Here is a 17836-nt window from a genome sequence, read left to right as displayed (position 1 = left end):
GACAAACTGGATCTAAAACTGTGGAACAATTTCACAAAAATGTTCCTCAGACTTTGAAGATCCACCATCTACAGTGTAGAATATCATCAGAAGATTGAGAGAATCAGGAGGAATCTCTGTGTGCCTGGGACAAGGCTGGATGCTGGTGATCTCCTGCATTAAAAGCAGACATGATTCTCTACTGGAAACCACTGCATGGACTCAGGAAGACTTCCGGAAACCACTGTCTGTGGACACAGTTCACCCTGAAACCCACAAATGCAGGTTAAAACTCCATCATGCAGAGAAGAATCCAGATGTGAACAGGATCCAGAACCAGCTTCTTCCATCTTCTCTGGACCAAAGCTCATTTAAAATGGTCTGAGGCAAAGTGGAAACCTGGATGAAGATGTGAACTAGTTTGTGGAAAGCATGGACAGCGTGTCCTGCAGACTAAAGAGGAGAGGGAGCATCCAGCTTGTTATCAGTGGACAGGTGAAAAGCTGCATCTCTGATGGGATGGGGCTGCATTAGTGCCTATGGCGTGGGCAGCTTCCACATCTGTGAAGCTCCATCAATGCTGAAAAGTACATGGAGGTTTTAGAGCAACATCTGCTCCATCCAGACAACGTCTCTTTCAGGGAAGACCTTGCAGATTTCAGCAAGACGATGCTGAACCACATCCTGCATCCATCACAGCAGCATGGCTTCACAGGAGAAGAGTCCGGCTGCTGAACTGGCCTGCCTGCAGTCCAGACCTTTCACCAATACACAACATCTGGAGCCTCATGAAGATTCAATCAGTTTAGTATGAAATGTGCACATGGCATTTGTAATTTTAATGATTTAAAAATCTTCCAGGTTTTGTGCGCGCCCGTGGGGGCAGCGACATCCGTGATGTGAATCTGAACTCTGAAAACTGGGCGGTGGTGAAGGCGGCTTTGGTGGCCGGCATGTACCCAAACCTCGTCCACATCAACAAGGAAAGCTCCATGCTCCCCGGTTACAGTGAGAAGAAACTTCACTTCCATCCTACATCCATCCTGAGCTCGTCCGAGCTGAAGGAGGTAGGTCTAATTTGTACTAAGTCCTTCTGAACATTTCACCAAGACTGTGGTGTTTATGAAAATCTTGTTTTCCTCTGTTCAGTTTATTAAAATACAAAAATCAATTTTCTGCCGTTTATCCGGAGTCTGGTCGCAGGGGCAGCTGCCTAAGCAGGGAAGCCCAGATTTCTGTCTCCCCAGCCACATTCACCAGCTTGTCCGGGGGGATCCCGAGGCGTTCCCAGGCCAGCCAAGAGATGTAGTCGTTCCAACTTGTCCTGGGTCTTCCTTGGGGCCTCTTTCTGGTGGGACGTGTCCAGAACACCTCATTAGGGAGGCGTCTAGCAGGCATCCTGACCAGATGCCCGAGCCACCTCATTTGGCTCCTCTCGATGTGGAGGAGCAGCGTCTCTACTCTGAGCCCCTCCCGGATCACCGAGCTTCTCACCCTATCTCTAAGGGAGAGCCCGGCCAAAATTCATTTCGGCCGCTTGTATTCATGATCTTGTTCTTTTGGTCACTACCCACAGCTCGTGACCATAGGTGAGGGTAGGAACGTAGATCGACCCGTAAATCGAGAGCTTTCCCTTTTGGTTCAGCTCCTTCTTCACCACGACAGACCGATGCAGAGTCCACATCACTGCAGACGCTGCACCGATCCGCCTGCTGATTCTTATCCCAGCTGCTTCACACTCGGCTGCGAATCGCTCCAGTGAGAGCTGGAGATCACGGCTCAATGAAGCCAACAGAACCACATCATCCGCAAAGAGCAGAGACCCAATCCTGAGGCCACCGAACCGGATCCCCTCAACACCTCGGCTGCGCCTAGAAATTCTGTATACACGTAGATGTTGCCTCTGACGCTGCTGTCCATAGGAACAATTCGTCAACGCAGCCGCCATCTTGGGCCGGGGTAAGCCACGTCTACTTACTGCATTAGTCAGCAGAGACAGAGGTCTATCAACGATTAAAACCACCATAAATGCGAATGTCCATATGATATTTAATCGGCTTGGTTTATTAGAGAAGTCACACATATTTGTAATACAACAGATTATTATTTTTAATATTATTTTAATTTATATCATACACTTACACATACTCAGACACACACCTACATACATACTGAATATTTTCTACAATAAACTAATTTAAAAAAAACTGAAAAACAAACACTCATTCAAAAAAAGGATTGCCTAAATTAAAAATTTTCCTAAATACCCCCAAAACGAAATACCTCAGTTAAAGTCATACAAAATAAAGAACCTACGTTTACCTCCGATGTGACGCCCAACAAATAATGAACCTGATAAAGGTACCAAAGAACACATCACCAATATAAAACACACGTTTTTTAACACGTCAAAAAAAATAAAATAAACAAAGAATTCAAGACCAGAGAAATTTATACGAGTACTGAAGGGTTCATTCAAAAGAAAGCATTTCTAATAGTGTTTTATAATCATTTAGAGGGACTCCGTTGTGTTAGTGAAATATTAGGATTACATCAAAAATTGTCATGTCACTAACTTTGCAAAGATGGTCAGGAAAATTAAAAGTGGATGGTATCACGTCTTCCTTTAAACCCGTTGACCGTCCAGTCCTGTTAAAGTCCTCTGGGTTAAAATGAGGCTGCAGACGGCTGAAGTCTCTCCTCCTGGGTGCTGCTACCCATGCTGCCTCCTACATTTATCTTCTGGAAACATATAAAACATCCATCTGAAATCGCTCAGTTCTCAGTTCTTCTGTAGCTGCAGGTCAGCAGTTAAAGTTCATGTTAGCGCCATGAAACTGATTTAATAGATAATGTTGGAATGACCTACTTAACACAATTATATGAAGTGGCTGATTGCAACATGCCACCTAAATATCTTACTTACATCATCTTACTAACAAAAACATTTTTTATTTATGTTAGCTTAAGAAATACGTCAAATTAAACAAGTTCATAAGAGTTAAGTAATATAAAACCACTTCTTACTGGTGAGAGGTTATCCCTCTTATCTTGGTTTCGGTGTTTCTTTCACAGGAACATCCGTATGCAGCACAAAAATCTGGCGTTTTGGTTTCACACACACAGTCTGAGCAATCTGACTGGGTCTGAAACCCCGGCCCAAGATGGCGGCCGTGTTGACGTGCCTGACAAGCCCAAATGCGGCATCTAGTGTATATATCTATGGACAGCATCCCTTACTGCTGGTGTCCACCAACGATTTTCAGGGGTTACCGCCATGACAGCCGCCCAGCTCACAATGCACCCGACCCCTATGGCCCCTCCTGCAGGTGGTGAGCCCACTGGAGGGGGAGCCCATTTCACCCTTTTGGGGATAAGCTCGACCGAGCCCCATGGGCAAAGGCCTGGCCACCAAGCGCTCGCCTCCGTGCCCCACCTTTAGGCCTGGCTCCAGAGGGGGGCCCTGGTGACCCACATCCGGGCAAGGGAAACCTGGGTCCATATTTTGTTGTCGCCATAGGGGTGCTTTGAGCCGCTCTTCGTCTGGTTCCTCCCCTAGATACCATGGGTGACGCTACCAGGGGCATAACGCCCCTGACAACATAGCAGCTAGGATCATCAGGACCCACAAACCCCTCCACCAAAGTAAGGTGGCGGCTCAGGGAGGAGTAAACAGACTTTCCAGCAGTAAAAGTTTATTAACAAGAGTCATTGTTAGCATGAAGAAATAATCCACAAAACACTCATTTACTGACTTGTAAACATGTAAAATATGCACATGCATGAAACGTGCACAGCACTAATGTTCAAACCTGGGATGAAATAATGTTCAGTAGAATTCTGCTCTACTGTTCTTCCTTCTTTAGATCAGTATTTTATTATTTGCTGGTATTTGAGTTCACTTCCTGTTTTAAGATGTTCACAGCTACAACCAGTGTTGGGGTAGTTACTCTAAAAAAGTAATTAGTTACTAGTTACTCGTTACTTCTGTAAAATGTAATTAAAATACTTTACTAGTCACTACATTTGGAAAGTAACGTCACTACTTATTACTTTACTTTACTATTTCTTAATTCACCGTGTAGACATGGACAAACATCATAGCCGAATCATCGCTGCCTGTCTGCATAGTGTTTACTGTATATTGCAAACAAAATGGCTTTAAAACCACAAGAACAACATCTGTGGAAAGAAATGGCCACACTTGTCTTATCATCATTTTATCTAGTATTTTTCTAAACTTGGGCAATTCAATAGTCGACAGGGGGAGCATGTCTCCTATAATGAACCTGCAACTAGCTTGTTCATTTCTGTCTTACCAGCTGCTGCGCTCCAGAAATGTTGAAAAAAGCTTAGCTTGTTTAGGTAGGTCGGCTGCTGAAAGACTCATTCCACTGACCGGCGAGCAGGATCTTTCACCACAAGTTTGGACTGAAACTGGACTGAACTGAAAAAAATGCGAATATCGCCACTGACCAAAAACCATTTTTCTTTTTACTTGGCTGGCACACAATCAGCTACGTCACGCAAATCGATCTCTATGGCAACGTGCCCAGGCAAGCACACACACAGGCAGCAGCATGCGCTGTACCACTTAATACAGATCAGAACTTTACACACAGGCAAACACGGCTCGCATAACACAGAAAAACACGTTACTGTAGTCCAGTAAAGTAATTTTGTTACCAATACTTTAAGTGTAACGTACTACTTCGTTAGCCAAAAAAGTACTATCAGTTTAACTGTAACGCGTTACTCCCAACACTGGTTTACAACTAATGTATATTTGCCTAATATACAATACATAACACCAAAAACTTGCAAGGCAATTGATTCTACGTCCCCACTGGCCGTTGCCGCCTTCTTCCCTTGTTTGTATTTATCTGTGTTCGCTACCGCTTCTCGACACTGGGCTCATTCCTGGACATTGCTTTTTGGGCCGGCCACTCCATCCGTTCCAGAAACACAAAAGCTTATGTTGAATGAGCACACAGATGTTTCACATTTAATTTTTTCTTCCTTGAAGGTTGTTACCCACCATCTCTGAGACAAATTCATTTTAAATATTATTATGGCGCAGTTTGCTTTATACATGTGTTGTACTGAATGTGGAGCCCATTTACGTCCACATCTGATTTTCTATACAGAGCCAAGTGCTTGGACGCCCGTGTCAGAAAACACGTCAACAGCTGATATCGGATCAGCATTTTTCACTCCAGAGAAGAGCATCTGGAGTATTTCTCCGGCTCTGGTGTTATGCCAAGAACTTTATGCCCATGACGGGAATGTCACACCCATCCTGGGGTTTTGTGGGTTTTATTAACGTCAACGTGTTACCCGAGATCTGAACTGTAGGAATATTTAGGATGGACACCACTGATTGAAATAGTGTTTTGTGCCACAGCATTTCAGTCATTATAATGTGGACTTCCCAGCTGAATGCAGCTGTTAGCTGATGGTTAAATAATGTTGTCATCACGTGTCCCACTGTGATGATGTAACAGGTATGTTACCTGTTACAGCTGCAGCTGCGTGCGGCCTTCATGCTGGATAGTCAATGCCATTTTCAAGTGGTGTCACCAGCGACTTGTCCTCCCAGGTCTTATCCAGAGGTGTCTTTAGCAACCCTTGGCTTGTCCAGAGGTGCACTGATTAGTACAAACATAACCTGGAGGCTTCCTCCACTTGTGCTTTTTGTGGGTTAAGCAGGGTGCGAGATGACGTTGAGAGACGTACTACTTCACCAAAAGATTCCAATTCCAGATTCTGCTGACAGGACTTGCCTTACGTTGCAGGGAAAATTTCACTCTAGATGTCAATCATTGCAGTTTTATCCATCTAAAACTCTGTTACCGTGGAAACGAGAGGCCAGAATGCAACAAAACTTTACTGTCTCAGCATCATGGTGTAAACAGGACCAGTGGGTCCAGTTTCTGGTTTATCCCCTTCTCAGTGTGGGTTGGGCAGACATCAGTGACCCAGAAGAAAAACGTCAGTGCCAGTGGTTACGTTTCTAACCCACTAAGTTAAACTCTTTCTTCATCTTTTGGATGTCAGCATGTCTTGTTTGTGTTTATGTTGTTTAGGACAGTCGCTCCAGATCAGCCCAGACTCTTCCCACACAATGGTTGATTTATGATGAGATGTCTCGAGGCCACAGAATGGCGAGTGTCCGCTGTTGCTCCCTGGTGACCGCCATCACCGTCGCCATTTTTGGAGGTTGTTCCAAACTACAATGCTCTACCCTCGAGGAAGCTGCTGCACACAGAACTTATGGTAAGAAAGCTCTGATGGTGTCCACATCCCAGGAGGACAGGAACACAGTGGTCGCTCCCTGTTACCAGTCTGGACGCAGATAGGTCCTGGGACCAGATTCACCTGTTCTCACTAATAATTTGTCCCTAAGTCCTTACGAACTTTTCACCAAGACTGTGGTGTTTATTAAGATCTTGTTTTTTCTGTTCAGTTCAAACAAATGCAAAATGCCCGGCCACCAAGCGCTCGCCTCCATGCCCCACCTCTAGGCCTGGCTCCAGAGGTGGGCCCCGGTGACCCACATCCGAGCAAGGGAAACCTGGATCCACTGATTTGACTCATCATAAGGATCTGTTGAGCCACCTTTCATTCTGGTCCCTTCCCTAGACACTTGTTTGCATGGGTGGACCCTACCAGGGGCATAAAGCCCCCAACAACATAACTCCCAAGATCTTCAGGAGGCGCAAACTCCTGGTGGCGGCTTCAGGGAGGAGGAAATTACAGTCAGATTTTAAGAATAACTTTGTCATTTACAAAGAAATGTTATTTTAGAATAAATAAGGTACTGCAGAGCGTGTCCTAACATAATTTCCCTCAGGGGAAAAAATTAAACTATTTTTCATTCATTGAAGAACAAATTGCTGTTAAGTCAAATTTAATTTTATTTCTGGTCTTTCTTAAAACAGAGTGAACACACACTAGATCTGTTTCCCTTAACCACAATAGTCTCCCTTCATAAATCTCCAGGGGCCTCATTTCTAAGCTGGCGTAGGAACGAAAAACCGGCTACCCCAAATATGGTCAACTTTTGGGATTTATAAAAACCAAACTTGGGTGGAAGAATGTTCCTACCTGTAGTGTCTCGCCTAAGGCCCCAACTAGAAGGTGTTATTGTTCAATCCTGTGGGATTCAAACTTCGATCTCCGCATGTCGGATATCCAGCTACATGTTCCGATGGCTCTGGCGTGTCTTGCCTGTGATGACAGCATCTGCCACCTGCTGCCACCTATCTGCCTTTTCTGACACCAGTAATGCCCACGCCGTGCTCACCAATTAAAACATTTTTTACGTTTGTCAACGTGGATCATCAGGATCTCCGTCTCACACCCAGAAAAAATCCACTTCTTCCCTCTTTCCTTTTGTGCGCAGACGCCACCTGTAGTTTGCTTTTACAGTTATATAAATAAGGCCCCTGGTCTCCTGAGATTCTCAGATCCACCAGCTGAATCTGGTCTTTAATCGTTTAAAATTTACTACAACAGTAGCTTTTTTTATGTTGGGTCCTGATGCGTTCACAGGCGAGACTTGCAGACTGACGTTCACCACGCAGGATGTTGGTCCTGATGCGTTCAGGGACCAGACTGCAGATTGACGTCACCGCCGGGATGTTGGTCCTGATGCGTTCAGGGACCAGACTGCAGACTGACGTCACCGCGAGGATGTTGGTCCTGATGCGTTCACGGACCAGACTGCAGACTGATGACACCACCAGGATGTTGGTCCTGATGCATTCAGGGACCAGACTGCAGACTGATGTCACCAGCAGGATGTTGGTCCTGATGCGTTCAGGGACCAGACTGCAGACTGATGAAACCACCAGGATGTTGGTCCTGATGCGTTCAGGGACCAGACTGCAGACTGATGAAACCACCAGGATGTTGGTCCTGATGCGTTCAGGGACCAGACTGCAGACTGATGAAACCATCAGGATGTTGGTCCTGATGCGTTCAGGGACCAGACTGCAGACTGATGAAACCAGCAGGATGTTGGTCCTGATTGGTTCAGGGGACCAGACTGCAGACCTGATGAAAACCATCAGGATGTTGGTCCTGATGTGTTCAGGGACCAGACTGCAGACTGATGTCACCAGCAGGATGTTGGTCCTATGTGTCAGGGACCAGACCTGCAGACTGATGGTCACCAGCAGGATGTTGGTCCTGATGCGTTCAGGGACCAGACTGCAGACTGATGTCACCAGCAGGATGTTGGTCCTGATGCGTTCAGGGACCAGACTGCAGACTGATGTCACCAGCAGGATGTGGTCCTGATGCGTTCAGGGACCAGACTGCAGACTGATGTCACCAGCAGGATGTTGGTCCTGATGTGTTCAGGGACCAGACTGCAGACTGATGTCACCAGCAGGATGTTGGTCCTGATGCGTTCAGGGACCAGACTGCAGATGATGTCACCAGCAGGATGTTGGTCCTGATGTGTTCAGGGACCAGACTGCAGACTGATGAAACCACCAGGATGTTGGTCCTGATGCATTGAGGACTGCAGGTCTGTGTCCAGGTTCAGGAGGAATGAAACTATTTGAACATAAAGCTGCTTTTATATGATCTGCATCTCACTGCAGGATTATTCATGACTAAGTTATCACTTAAAAATGAGAACAAACAGGTTTTAAGTTACATCTTTATTGTTAGTATTTATTTTCATTTGTTATTTTGGCAATATGTTTATTCTCTCTGCACACTTTGTCCTTCAGTCTCATGACCTTTTATGGGCATTTTTGAGTGTTTACCTGCAAAATTAGGACCAGCTGGTCCCTCCTTTTAACATCTACAGAGAGACTGGCATTAACCAGTCTAGGATGAAAACACAGCCTACATTTAATCAGAGTGTTTTCATAAAACATGTCTTTAGTACGACTCAAGAACTTATTTAAGAAGATGATGAATGAGGCCCAATGAGTCATGGATCCATGACTTTATAACAGCAGTTTGTCTCAGATTGGTGAACTCTGTCCATCTTTCCATCTGAGAAACTCTGTTCTCTCTGAAATGCTCCTTTTACTACCCAATCATGTCAACAATTAACCTGATTATCTGCTACATGTTCCCAGATGTTTTTGTTGTGTTTCTCCTGTAGACGGTGCTCTGGATGATGCGAGTGACAGCGACACAGAGGAGCTGGCTGAGATCAGGATAGCTGACTGGCTTGTCTTCCAGCTGGACAGAGAGGTGAAGGAACATGGCTGTCAACACCAGCTTTCATGGTTAAACTGCCCTTTCTGCTCTCTCTGCTTCTCAGCTCGCTCAGGACCTGACGGACAGGATGTTTTTAGATGGATAGTTAAAATGTAAATTTGTGTAAGCTTATCAATGCTTCCTGATTCAGTTCGTACAGATTTTGGCTTCATGAATCTTTTCAACCCTCATTAGTCCCTGACCTGTACTGTGAATATTTTCTCTTACTTTTTTCTCCATCATGTCCATGTTTTTTGGTTTTGTCTTTTATCAGACTGCAGAACTGGTTTCTGAACTGAGGCAAAGGTGGCAGAATTTGTTCATAAAGAGGATCCGTTATCCATCTAAACCCTGGTCCCAGCGGGACGAGGCTGTCATCCACACCCTGGTCTCTGTATGTCACAGCATTCCTTCTTCTGTGGTTTTCCATTTCTTTGCTTCGTGGTTGGATCTCAGGCTGACTTTCTGCAGGTTCTGGGAGCTGAGGAACAGGAGGCAGGTCTACAGCAGCCCACAGGGATCGGTCAGCCGCCCAGGCCCATGCCATCAGAGGAGAGGCCAAGGAGCTCTGTGTGGACCTCCAAGAGCCACCCTCAGAGACCCACCAAAACCTCCAATGACAAGTAGTCTCAGTAATATTTACATTCATCGTCACATTAATTCCAGTTTTTTTTTTTTTACAAAGACACAGGGTCCAGTCTGGCCCACAGGGTGCACACATTTTCTAAAATTTAAATAAAGTTAAATAAAATAAATTATGTAAATGAATCAAGTAAATGTAAATAAAATATATAAAAAATTTAAAATGAAAAGTTTTAAATATTTCTGAAATGTATTTAAATTTTTATACATAAATAAAAATATAATATAAAAATTAGGAATTCATTTTATAAATGTATCTATTAGATAAAGTAAACGAACTAAATGGATAGAAATAAAATATGTAAATAAATAAAATATGTAACTGAGGCAAAATATAGTTAAAACTTTTTTTTCTCCATAAATTTCAGCTCATGTTTTCTAAAAGGAAAATTCATTAAATGCCAACATCTGAATAATGTACTTGTTTGGACTAAATCAAAGAGAAGATGTGGCGTTTCCATTATTTCTGTTGTTATTTTACTGGTCTGACCCCCTGGACACCAGAGAGTTTGACCCCCCCGCTCTGAGATTTGTATTGATGATGGTGAGCCGTGGAATTCACGGAGGTGCTCTGTGTTAATGATGCCTCATACTTCCTGACTGGCTTCTCCCCTCCCTGCAGATGTTTCCCTCCTCCCTGCAGATGTTTCCCCCCCTCCCTGCAGATGTTTCCCCCCTCCCTGCAGGTGTTTCCCTCCTCCCTGCAGATGTTTCCCTCCTCCCTGCAGATGTTTCCCCCCCCTCCCTGCAGGTGTTTCCCTCCTCCCTGCAGATGTTTCCCCCCCTCCCTGCAGGTGTTTCCCCCCCTCCCTGCAGGTGTTTCCCTCCTCCCTGCAGATGTTTCCCCCCCTCCCTGCAGGTGTTTCCCCCCTCCCTGCAGATGTTCCCCCCCCTCCCTGCAGGTGCTTCCCCCCCTCCCTGCAGGTGTTTCCCTCCTCCCTGCAGGTGTTTCTGATGGCCAGCTTTTCCTCCTCCCTGCAGGTGTTGTGGAGCCTCAGACCTGCTCAGCCCCCACACCAAAGAAGAAGCCTCAGCAGTCGTCAGTCAGATCTCAGATGATCTTCGATCCTCCAGCATTTTTTCCGGCCTCATGACTCTGGACATCCCATCTGACCTTCCCTGTCCATCCTCTTCAGAGAAGGTATTCACCGTTGATTCCTCCCCATCACCCATCCAAACACCTCAGCTGCAGCATTTTTATCTTGACCGGCTCAGAAATCATCAAACCTAAAGTCCTGATAAGAAAGAGAGTTTTCCATTGCAGCTGCTTGACTTTGTTCTTTTCTTTCATAACTGATGCTGTAGATCAGTTCAGTTCAATCCAGCTTTGTTTACACAGCAGAGAGGCCTGATAACGGAGGGTTCTGCTTCCCATCCTACCCTTAGAATGGACGGAACTGAAAGTCCAGTTCCTGGCTTGTTCTGTCTCCTTTCCTTTCTGAGTTTGACTCTGTTTGATCCAGACTGAAATATTAACTTTCATATGATGAAGTGGAATTCTCTTTGTTCCTGTCGGGTGTTGAAGCCGGGGTCCTGTCAGCTGACCACGTCATCTGTTCGATACTTCATCATGAAGAGCAGCAGCATCAGGAACTTAGAGATTTCTCAGGAGAAAGGTCTCTGGTCTACAACTCCAAACAACGAGAGCAAACTCACCAAGGCCTTCCTGGGACACAACCTTGTCATCCTCATCTTCTCTGTCCAGGGCTCGGGACACTTCCAGGTAAGAACCAACTGATGTTCACAGAGCAATGTTGGGTCTTCATGTCACATATTATCTGCTTTTAACTAAAATAGGTCATATTACTGAGTACACACATAGCAACGCTATCCAAATGTTTCCACTTCATCAGCTCCACAAGCATCTGAGTCCAGTGAAGAGATAAAAAACGACCAGATGTTCATATCAAACCTCCTGCTGCAGCTTCTATTTGGTAACCTTAGAAACCTGTCCTCTGGGACAAGAAATGAACAGGACTGGAGAATCTGCAGCAACCATTAGGACTTCATCAGGCTCATCATTTAAAATGAGCTTTTAAATAACTTCATATCAGGGGTAGGGAACTATGTTTGGCCTGGGGCCAGAAGGATACATACACTGTATTAGCTTATATACAGTATGAAGGAATGAATATTTTTATTTTCGTGTCTGGCTGTCCTTCACAGCCTATTCCTTATGAGATTATTCACACACATTTGCAAATAAAACATTTTTTCCTTTACGCCGACACACCAACAAAATATATATTTAAATAAATAAAAATAAACAACTTATATACAGCTCTGAAATAACAAAAATAAATAAATATGAAAAAAAAAACTCAAGATATTTAAAGGTATGACCATCTTCTTTTTTTTATATTCCAGGCTTTATATCTATAGATAGATAGACAGACAGACAGACAGACATGTTTATCAGTGTAATCTGGTGGGCCAAATATTATTGGTGGGGGGCCAGTACTGGTCCGTGGGCCACCAGTTGAATGATGGGACAGTTGACCACGCAAAGCTCCGCCCACTTGTTTATTATCACTCTCCTGTCTGGATTTCATGCTCTAAACGTGAAACTTCATCTTTTACTGACTGTTTCCCTCAGTTTGTCTCTCAGTCATGCCTTTGGGCTCCAGGACAGCTCTGTGGATTTTCCAGCTAAATCCATAATGCGACTGTCTTATAGCTCTGTCCACGAATCTGTGGTCAGAAAGGATCGATTTACTTTTGAAAACACCATAACAAGAAAAGTCGGTCAGCTAAAGCTCTGCTGTCACACCAAAGAGCAGATTTTAAACAAGCATTATCTATCTTCTGTCCATAAAAGTGTTTCTGACTCGCTTTGATGCCACACTGAAATGTATTGTGTACATTCCTGAATCTGCCATTGCCCTGCAGTGTCCAGAAGCTGAGGAACCACACTTCACTTCCTTATTTTCCAGTCCACAGAATCATGTTATATCTGTGGTTTGCGTTATGGCACTACGTCACATGCTAGCAACTGGATATCAAAAACTGACTGTGGCTGATTCTTCAAAGAAATGCAAGGGGACAATACCAGAGTAGAAAAATACAGAAAGGGACAGAGCAAGAGATAAGACATTATCAAGAGTCAACATTAGACTGACTTTTACTGACTGGAGAGCTCTCAGAGAAAAAAACGGGACGAAGACTATGCCGGATTAGCCGTTGATAGGGGAGATCTACGAGAAGAGACGGGACGAAGACTATGCCAGATTAGCTGTCGTTAGGGGAGATCTCCGAGGAGAGACGGGACGAAGACTATGCCAGATTAGCCGTCATTAGGGGAGATCTCCGAGGAGAGACGGGACGAAGACGATGCTGGATTAGCCGTCGTTAGGGGAGATCTACGAGGAGAGACGGGACGAAGATTATGCCAGATTAGCCGTCGTTAGGGGAGATCTCCGAGGAGAGACAGGACGAAGACGATGCCAGATTAGCCGTCGTTAGGGGAGATCTCCGAGGAGAGACAGGACGAAGACGATGCTGGATTAGCCGTCGTTAGGGGAGATCTACGAGGAGAGACGGGACGAAGACTATGCCAGATTAGCCGTTGATAGGGGAGATCTACGAAGAGAGACGGGACGAAGATTATGCCAGATTAGCCGTCGTTAGGGGAGATCTCCGAGGAGAGACAGGACGAAGACGATGCTGGATTAGCCGTCGTTAGGGGAGATCTACGAGGAGAGACGGGACGAAGACTATGCCAGATTAGCCGTCGTTAGGGGAGATCTACGAGGAGAGACGGGACGAAGACTATGCCAGATTAGCCGTCGTTAGGGGAGATCTACGAGGAGAGACAGGACGAAGACTATGCCAGATTAGCCGTCGTTAGGGGAGATCTACGAGGAGAGACGGGACGAAGACTATGCCAGATTAGCCGTCGTTAGGGGAGATCTACGAGGAGAGACGGGACGAAGACTATGCCAGATTAGCCGTTGATAGGGGAGATCTACGAGGAGAGACGGGACGAAGATTATGCCAGATTAGCCGTCGTTAGGGGAGATCTCCGAGGAGAGACAGGACGAAGACGATGCTGGATTAGCCGTCGTTAGGGGAGATCTACGAGGAGAGACGGGACGAAGACTATGCCAGATTAGCCGTTGATAGGGGAGATCTCCGAGGAGAGACAGGACGAAGACGATGCTGGATTAGCCGTCGTTAGGGGAGATCTACGAGGAGAGACGGGACGAAGACTATGCCAGATTAGCCGTTGATAGGGGAGATCTCCGAGGAGAGACAGGACGAAGACGATGCTGGATTAGCCGTTGATAGGGGAGATCTACGAGGAGAGACGGGACGAAGACTATGCCAGATTAACCGTTGATAGGGGAGATCTCCGAGGAGAGACGGGACGAAGACGATGCTGGATTAGCCGTCGTTAGGGGAGATCTACGAGGAGAGACGGGACGAAGATTATGCCAGATTAGCCGTCGTTAGGGGAGATCTCCGAGGAGAGACAGGACGAAGACGATGCTGGATTAGCCGTCGTTAGGGGAGATCTCAGAGTATAATTTTTTTACATTTAGTCACGGAATAAGCATTCGAATCAGCTGATCCTACTGAATGAAATTTAAAATATGGATTGGATGATTTCAGTGACTTTTTGATCCCAGTATGCTACTAAAGTAGGTTATGGTGGGAAAATATAATTATCGGATCATAGAGGTGAATTTGTGCAGTAAAAAAGATGGCAAACATTTATTTATGCATATAGAGGCAAATCAAAAGTAATTGATGACCAAAGTAGGCTGGAACTCCTGAGGGGTTAAACAGAAAAACAGAGTTTGCACCAGCTGTGAATCATTAGTAATCTGCCCCTTAGCTGAATTCAGTTCAATTCAGCTTTATTTGAATGGTGTCAGTTCACAACAACGTCATCTCAGGGCACTTTACAGAGCCAACCTGTTGTCATCCAGTCAGTATTCATACAAGCCAATTCATAAAGAAGCCTGGTTAAGGAAACCAGCAGATTACATGCAATGTTGAGTCAATCCTCCATCCAGAGCTGCACGGAGAGAGGGTGGAAAGGAAAAACCTCTGGCAGAACCAGAACCTGGCTCAGGGAGGGCGGTCTTATGCATGGACTGGTTGGGGTGGAGAGGACAGGAAAGAGAGACCAACAGACTCTGCAACTTCTATCCAGGAAGACCTGCTAAGAGGAGAAATATGTTAATGATGCCCATACTGTCATATGTTTCTACATGGAGGATGAGGAGCAGAGAGATGAAAAGGAAGAGCCCAGTGCATCATGGGACGTCCCCCAGCCTTGACCTATAGCAGCGTAACTAAGGGATGGCTAACCACCCCTAACTATGAGATTTATCAGAAATTAAGGTTTTAGGTCTGATCTTAAAGGTAGAGGGTGTCCGCCTCCCATCATACGGCTTCCTGTCCGGTGAATCTGCAGACGTATGATCGTCTGAATGAAGCTAAAGAACGTTGTGGGTTTTCTCTTTTCTCAGGGTTATGCACGAATGACATCAGTCATCAATAATGAGAGCTGTCAGGACTGGGGCTTCGTGGGGCTGGGAGGAGTTTTCAACGTGGAGTGGATCCACAAAGAGAGTCTTCCCTTCCGGTGCACCCAGCACATCCTCAACCCCTGGAATGACAAGAAGATGGTCCAGATCAGCAGGGATGGACAGGTGCATGGACACAGGCGACTGTCATCATTCTGAGAGGGTTCAAAATATTCTGCTACATGATGAAATCAGACGTAAAATGAAAGTTATAACCGTCTTCCATCTTTCTGTGTCCTGCAGGAGGTGGAGCCTCAGGCAGCCGGAGAGCTGCTGGCTCTGTGGGACAGACTCTGTGGGAACACTGGCCATTAAAACTGGACCATCTCCACTAACAGGCCTGAGGTTCTTTACTGAACTCAGGTAGCCTGTTTCCATTTGTTTAGACAAAAGTGGTTCAGATGTTTCTCTCTTCTCTTTGATGAGTTCTTCTTCACATTAGAAATGAAATCCAGCATTGGTACCTTCCATCTGCACACATGTTCAGAGTTTCCTGTTTTATAACATTGGTCCAAACTTCAGATTCAGTTTGTTTGCTGCTGTTTGATGTTCTCGTGTTTGTTTGGATTAAATAATAAAGATGATTTTGTCTAAATGTCATGTCTTGTTTTCTGTTATTTGGATGTCTCCAAATAATTAGAAATCTACTTCTACACGTCTTCCAGATGATTCTTCATGTAGGATCTCAGATTTATCTGCTGTTGTTTCTCCGTCTGTTTAGATCGCTTTTAACAGGTTAGTTTCCAGATAAAACAACTGAAGGAGGTTGTTCCACATTATTAAGACAGTTTCCATGCAGGCTGGGGAAGAATCTCTCTCCAGATGCAAAGATGAAGTAGTTCAATGTCTTGAGAAAAGAATGAAAACATTTCAGAAAAACTTCAGATAAAAGCAGAAGAAGAAAAGTCATGGCATTCTGAAATCAGGTGATGAGCAGCAGCAGGTAGAAGCTGCAGGTGAACCTCTCCATCAGGATCCTCTAGAAGCTGCAGGTCTACATAAAACTATCTGGACCTCCATTAACCAATGATCACACAGAAACATCTGCATGGCTCTGAAATACATGAAAACTGATGAAGGTCTGGAGTGTGTCCAGGTGGACGGAAGTCTAGATGGTTGGTGGATGTCCACCATGTCCAAACAAGGCTGCTACGCCAGCAGGTGGAGGTGGACTGATGTTCAGGGCTGGAATAATGGGGAGTGAGATGGTAGGACCCTGTATGGTGGCCTCTGGTCTAAAAGGAAGCAGCGTTCCTTCTGCAGTAAAGACGACGTTCCATCCCATGATGCAGGAACACCAGCAGGATCTCTGGCTGCTGGGGTCTAAAGGGAGAAAAACTCATGGTGGACCACCATCATCCCCTGACCTCCACCCTACTGACAACCTGTGGAGCATCCTAGAAGGAAGATCTACTTTGGGAGGAGATTCTGGTCTCACTGAGATCCAGGCAGAAACGTTTGTGGAGGAATTTAGATTTTTTGTATTTACTTAATCACTTTGATAATAAATTTAATCATATCTGCTTAAGGAGTGCCATGCCGGCTCCTCTTATCTGGGTTCACGTAACAAAGTTGGGGCCTTTAAGGGCGGAGGGCCTGATGAGAGTTCCAGCTAGACATCTAGACTCCGGCGTGTTGACAATGCATCGCAGACAGACAGCTTGTCTTTGTTCTCTCTGCCTGCTCGCTGGCGACTGTTGACCCTTTCTGCTTGTCTGTTTTAAACCTTAACTTGTGTCCCAACCATTTTGGAGATGGGGCTGTAGATCTGACACCTCCTCAGAATTCAGTGTTTTTCTGTTTGTAAATTAATCTTTGACAGAAACAAAGAGCTGCACATTTTCTCTGAGTAACACGAGGAAACTGCTACAGTGTGATCGATGTCGTCCATAAACTGGTACATTTCTGGGACAACAGCTGGGTTTTTATGATAAAGCAGCAAACCACAAATGTTTCCCCAGCGATGGTATGTATGTTCAGGACAAACTGTACTCGCCGCCGTCTGATAAAGGAGCAAATTATCATCTTACAGCTCTGGAAATTCTGCAACTGTTTATCATTTTTAGGTTATGGAGGCTGTAGCAACAACAGTGAACGAGGCATCGGTCCAACTGGAGCACGTGGAAACCCTGCTCCCCGGGCTCGTGTGATATAAGAGAAACAGATTTTCTGTCTAAAACATTAAGGAAAACATTCACTCCAGAAGGCCAAACCTGAGGCAGGTGCAAGGCTGAGGAGTCCGCCTTGTTTTCTAGTTACTGATGTGTTGGACTGAGATGTAACAGTCTGTTTGGTACATTTGTTAATTTAACTAAAAGGCCAAGGCCACTCAGAGTCTTTTTGTAAATACTTTCACAAAAAGTCAAACTCTTGACTTTTACCTCTTTTCTGCAGAAGGTCCTTTCCTTTGTGAGATCCATGAATATCTAACCCGTTAATGGGGCTTTGTGAGTGAC

General features: G+C 45.2%; 1 protein-coding gene across 1 annotated transcript in view; it reads left to right on the top strand.

The window, feature by feature from the left end:
- The window catches only part of LOC121629743 (3'-5' RNA helicase YTHDC2), a 74663-nt gene extending 58699 nt beyond the window's left edge, over positions 1-15964 (top strand). The window contains 9 exon segments of the mRNA XM_041969491.1: positions 841-1046; positions 6066-6255; positions 9107-9198; positions 9479-9598; positions 9676-9827; positions 10828-10987; positions 11372-11569; positions 15324-15506; positions 15624-15964. Coding sequence (XP_041825425.1) covers positions 841-1046; positions 6066-6255; positions 9107-9198; positions 9479-9598; positions 9676-9827; positions 10828-10987; positions 11372-11569; positions 15324-15506; positions 15624-15695 — 1373 coding nt within the window. The 3' untranslated portion in view covers positions 15696-15964.
- The last annotated feature ends 1872 nt before the right edge of the window (positions 15965-17836 follow it).

The sequence above is a fragment of the Melanotaenia boesemani genome, chromosome 19, assembly GCF_017639745.1.
Source record: "Melanotaenia boesemani isolate fMelBoe1 chromosome 19, fMelBoe1.pri, whole genome shotgun sequence".
In the NCBI taxonomy this organism is placed as follows: Eukaryota; Metazoa; Chordata; class Actinopteri; order Atheriniformes; family Melanotaeniidae; genus Melanotaenia; species Melanotaenia boesemani.
Note: the sequence above shows the minus strand (reverse complement) of the source record. Positions and strands in the feature narration are given on the sequence as shown.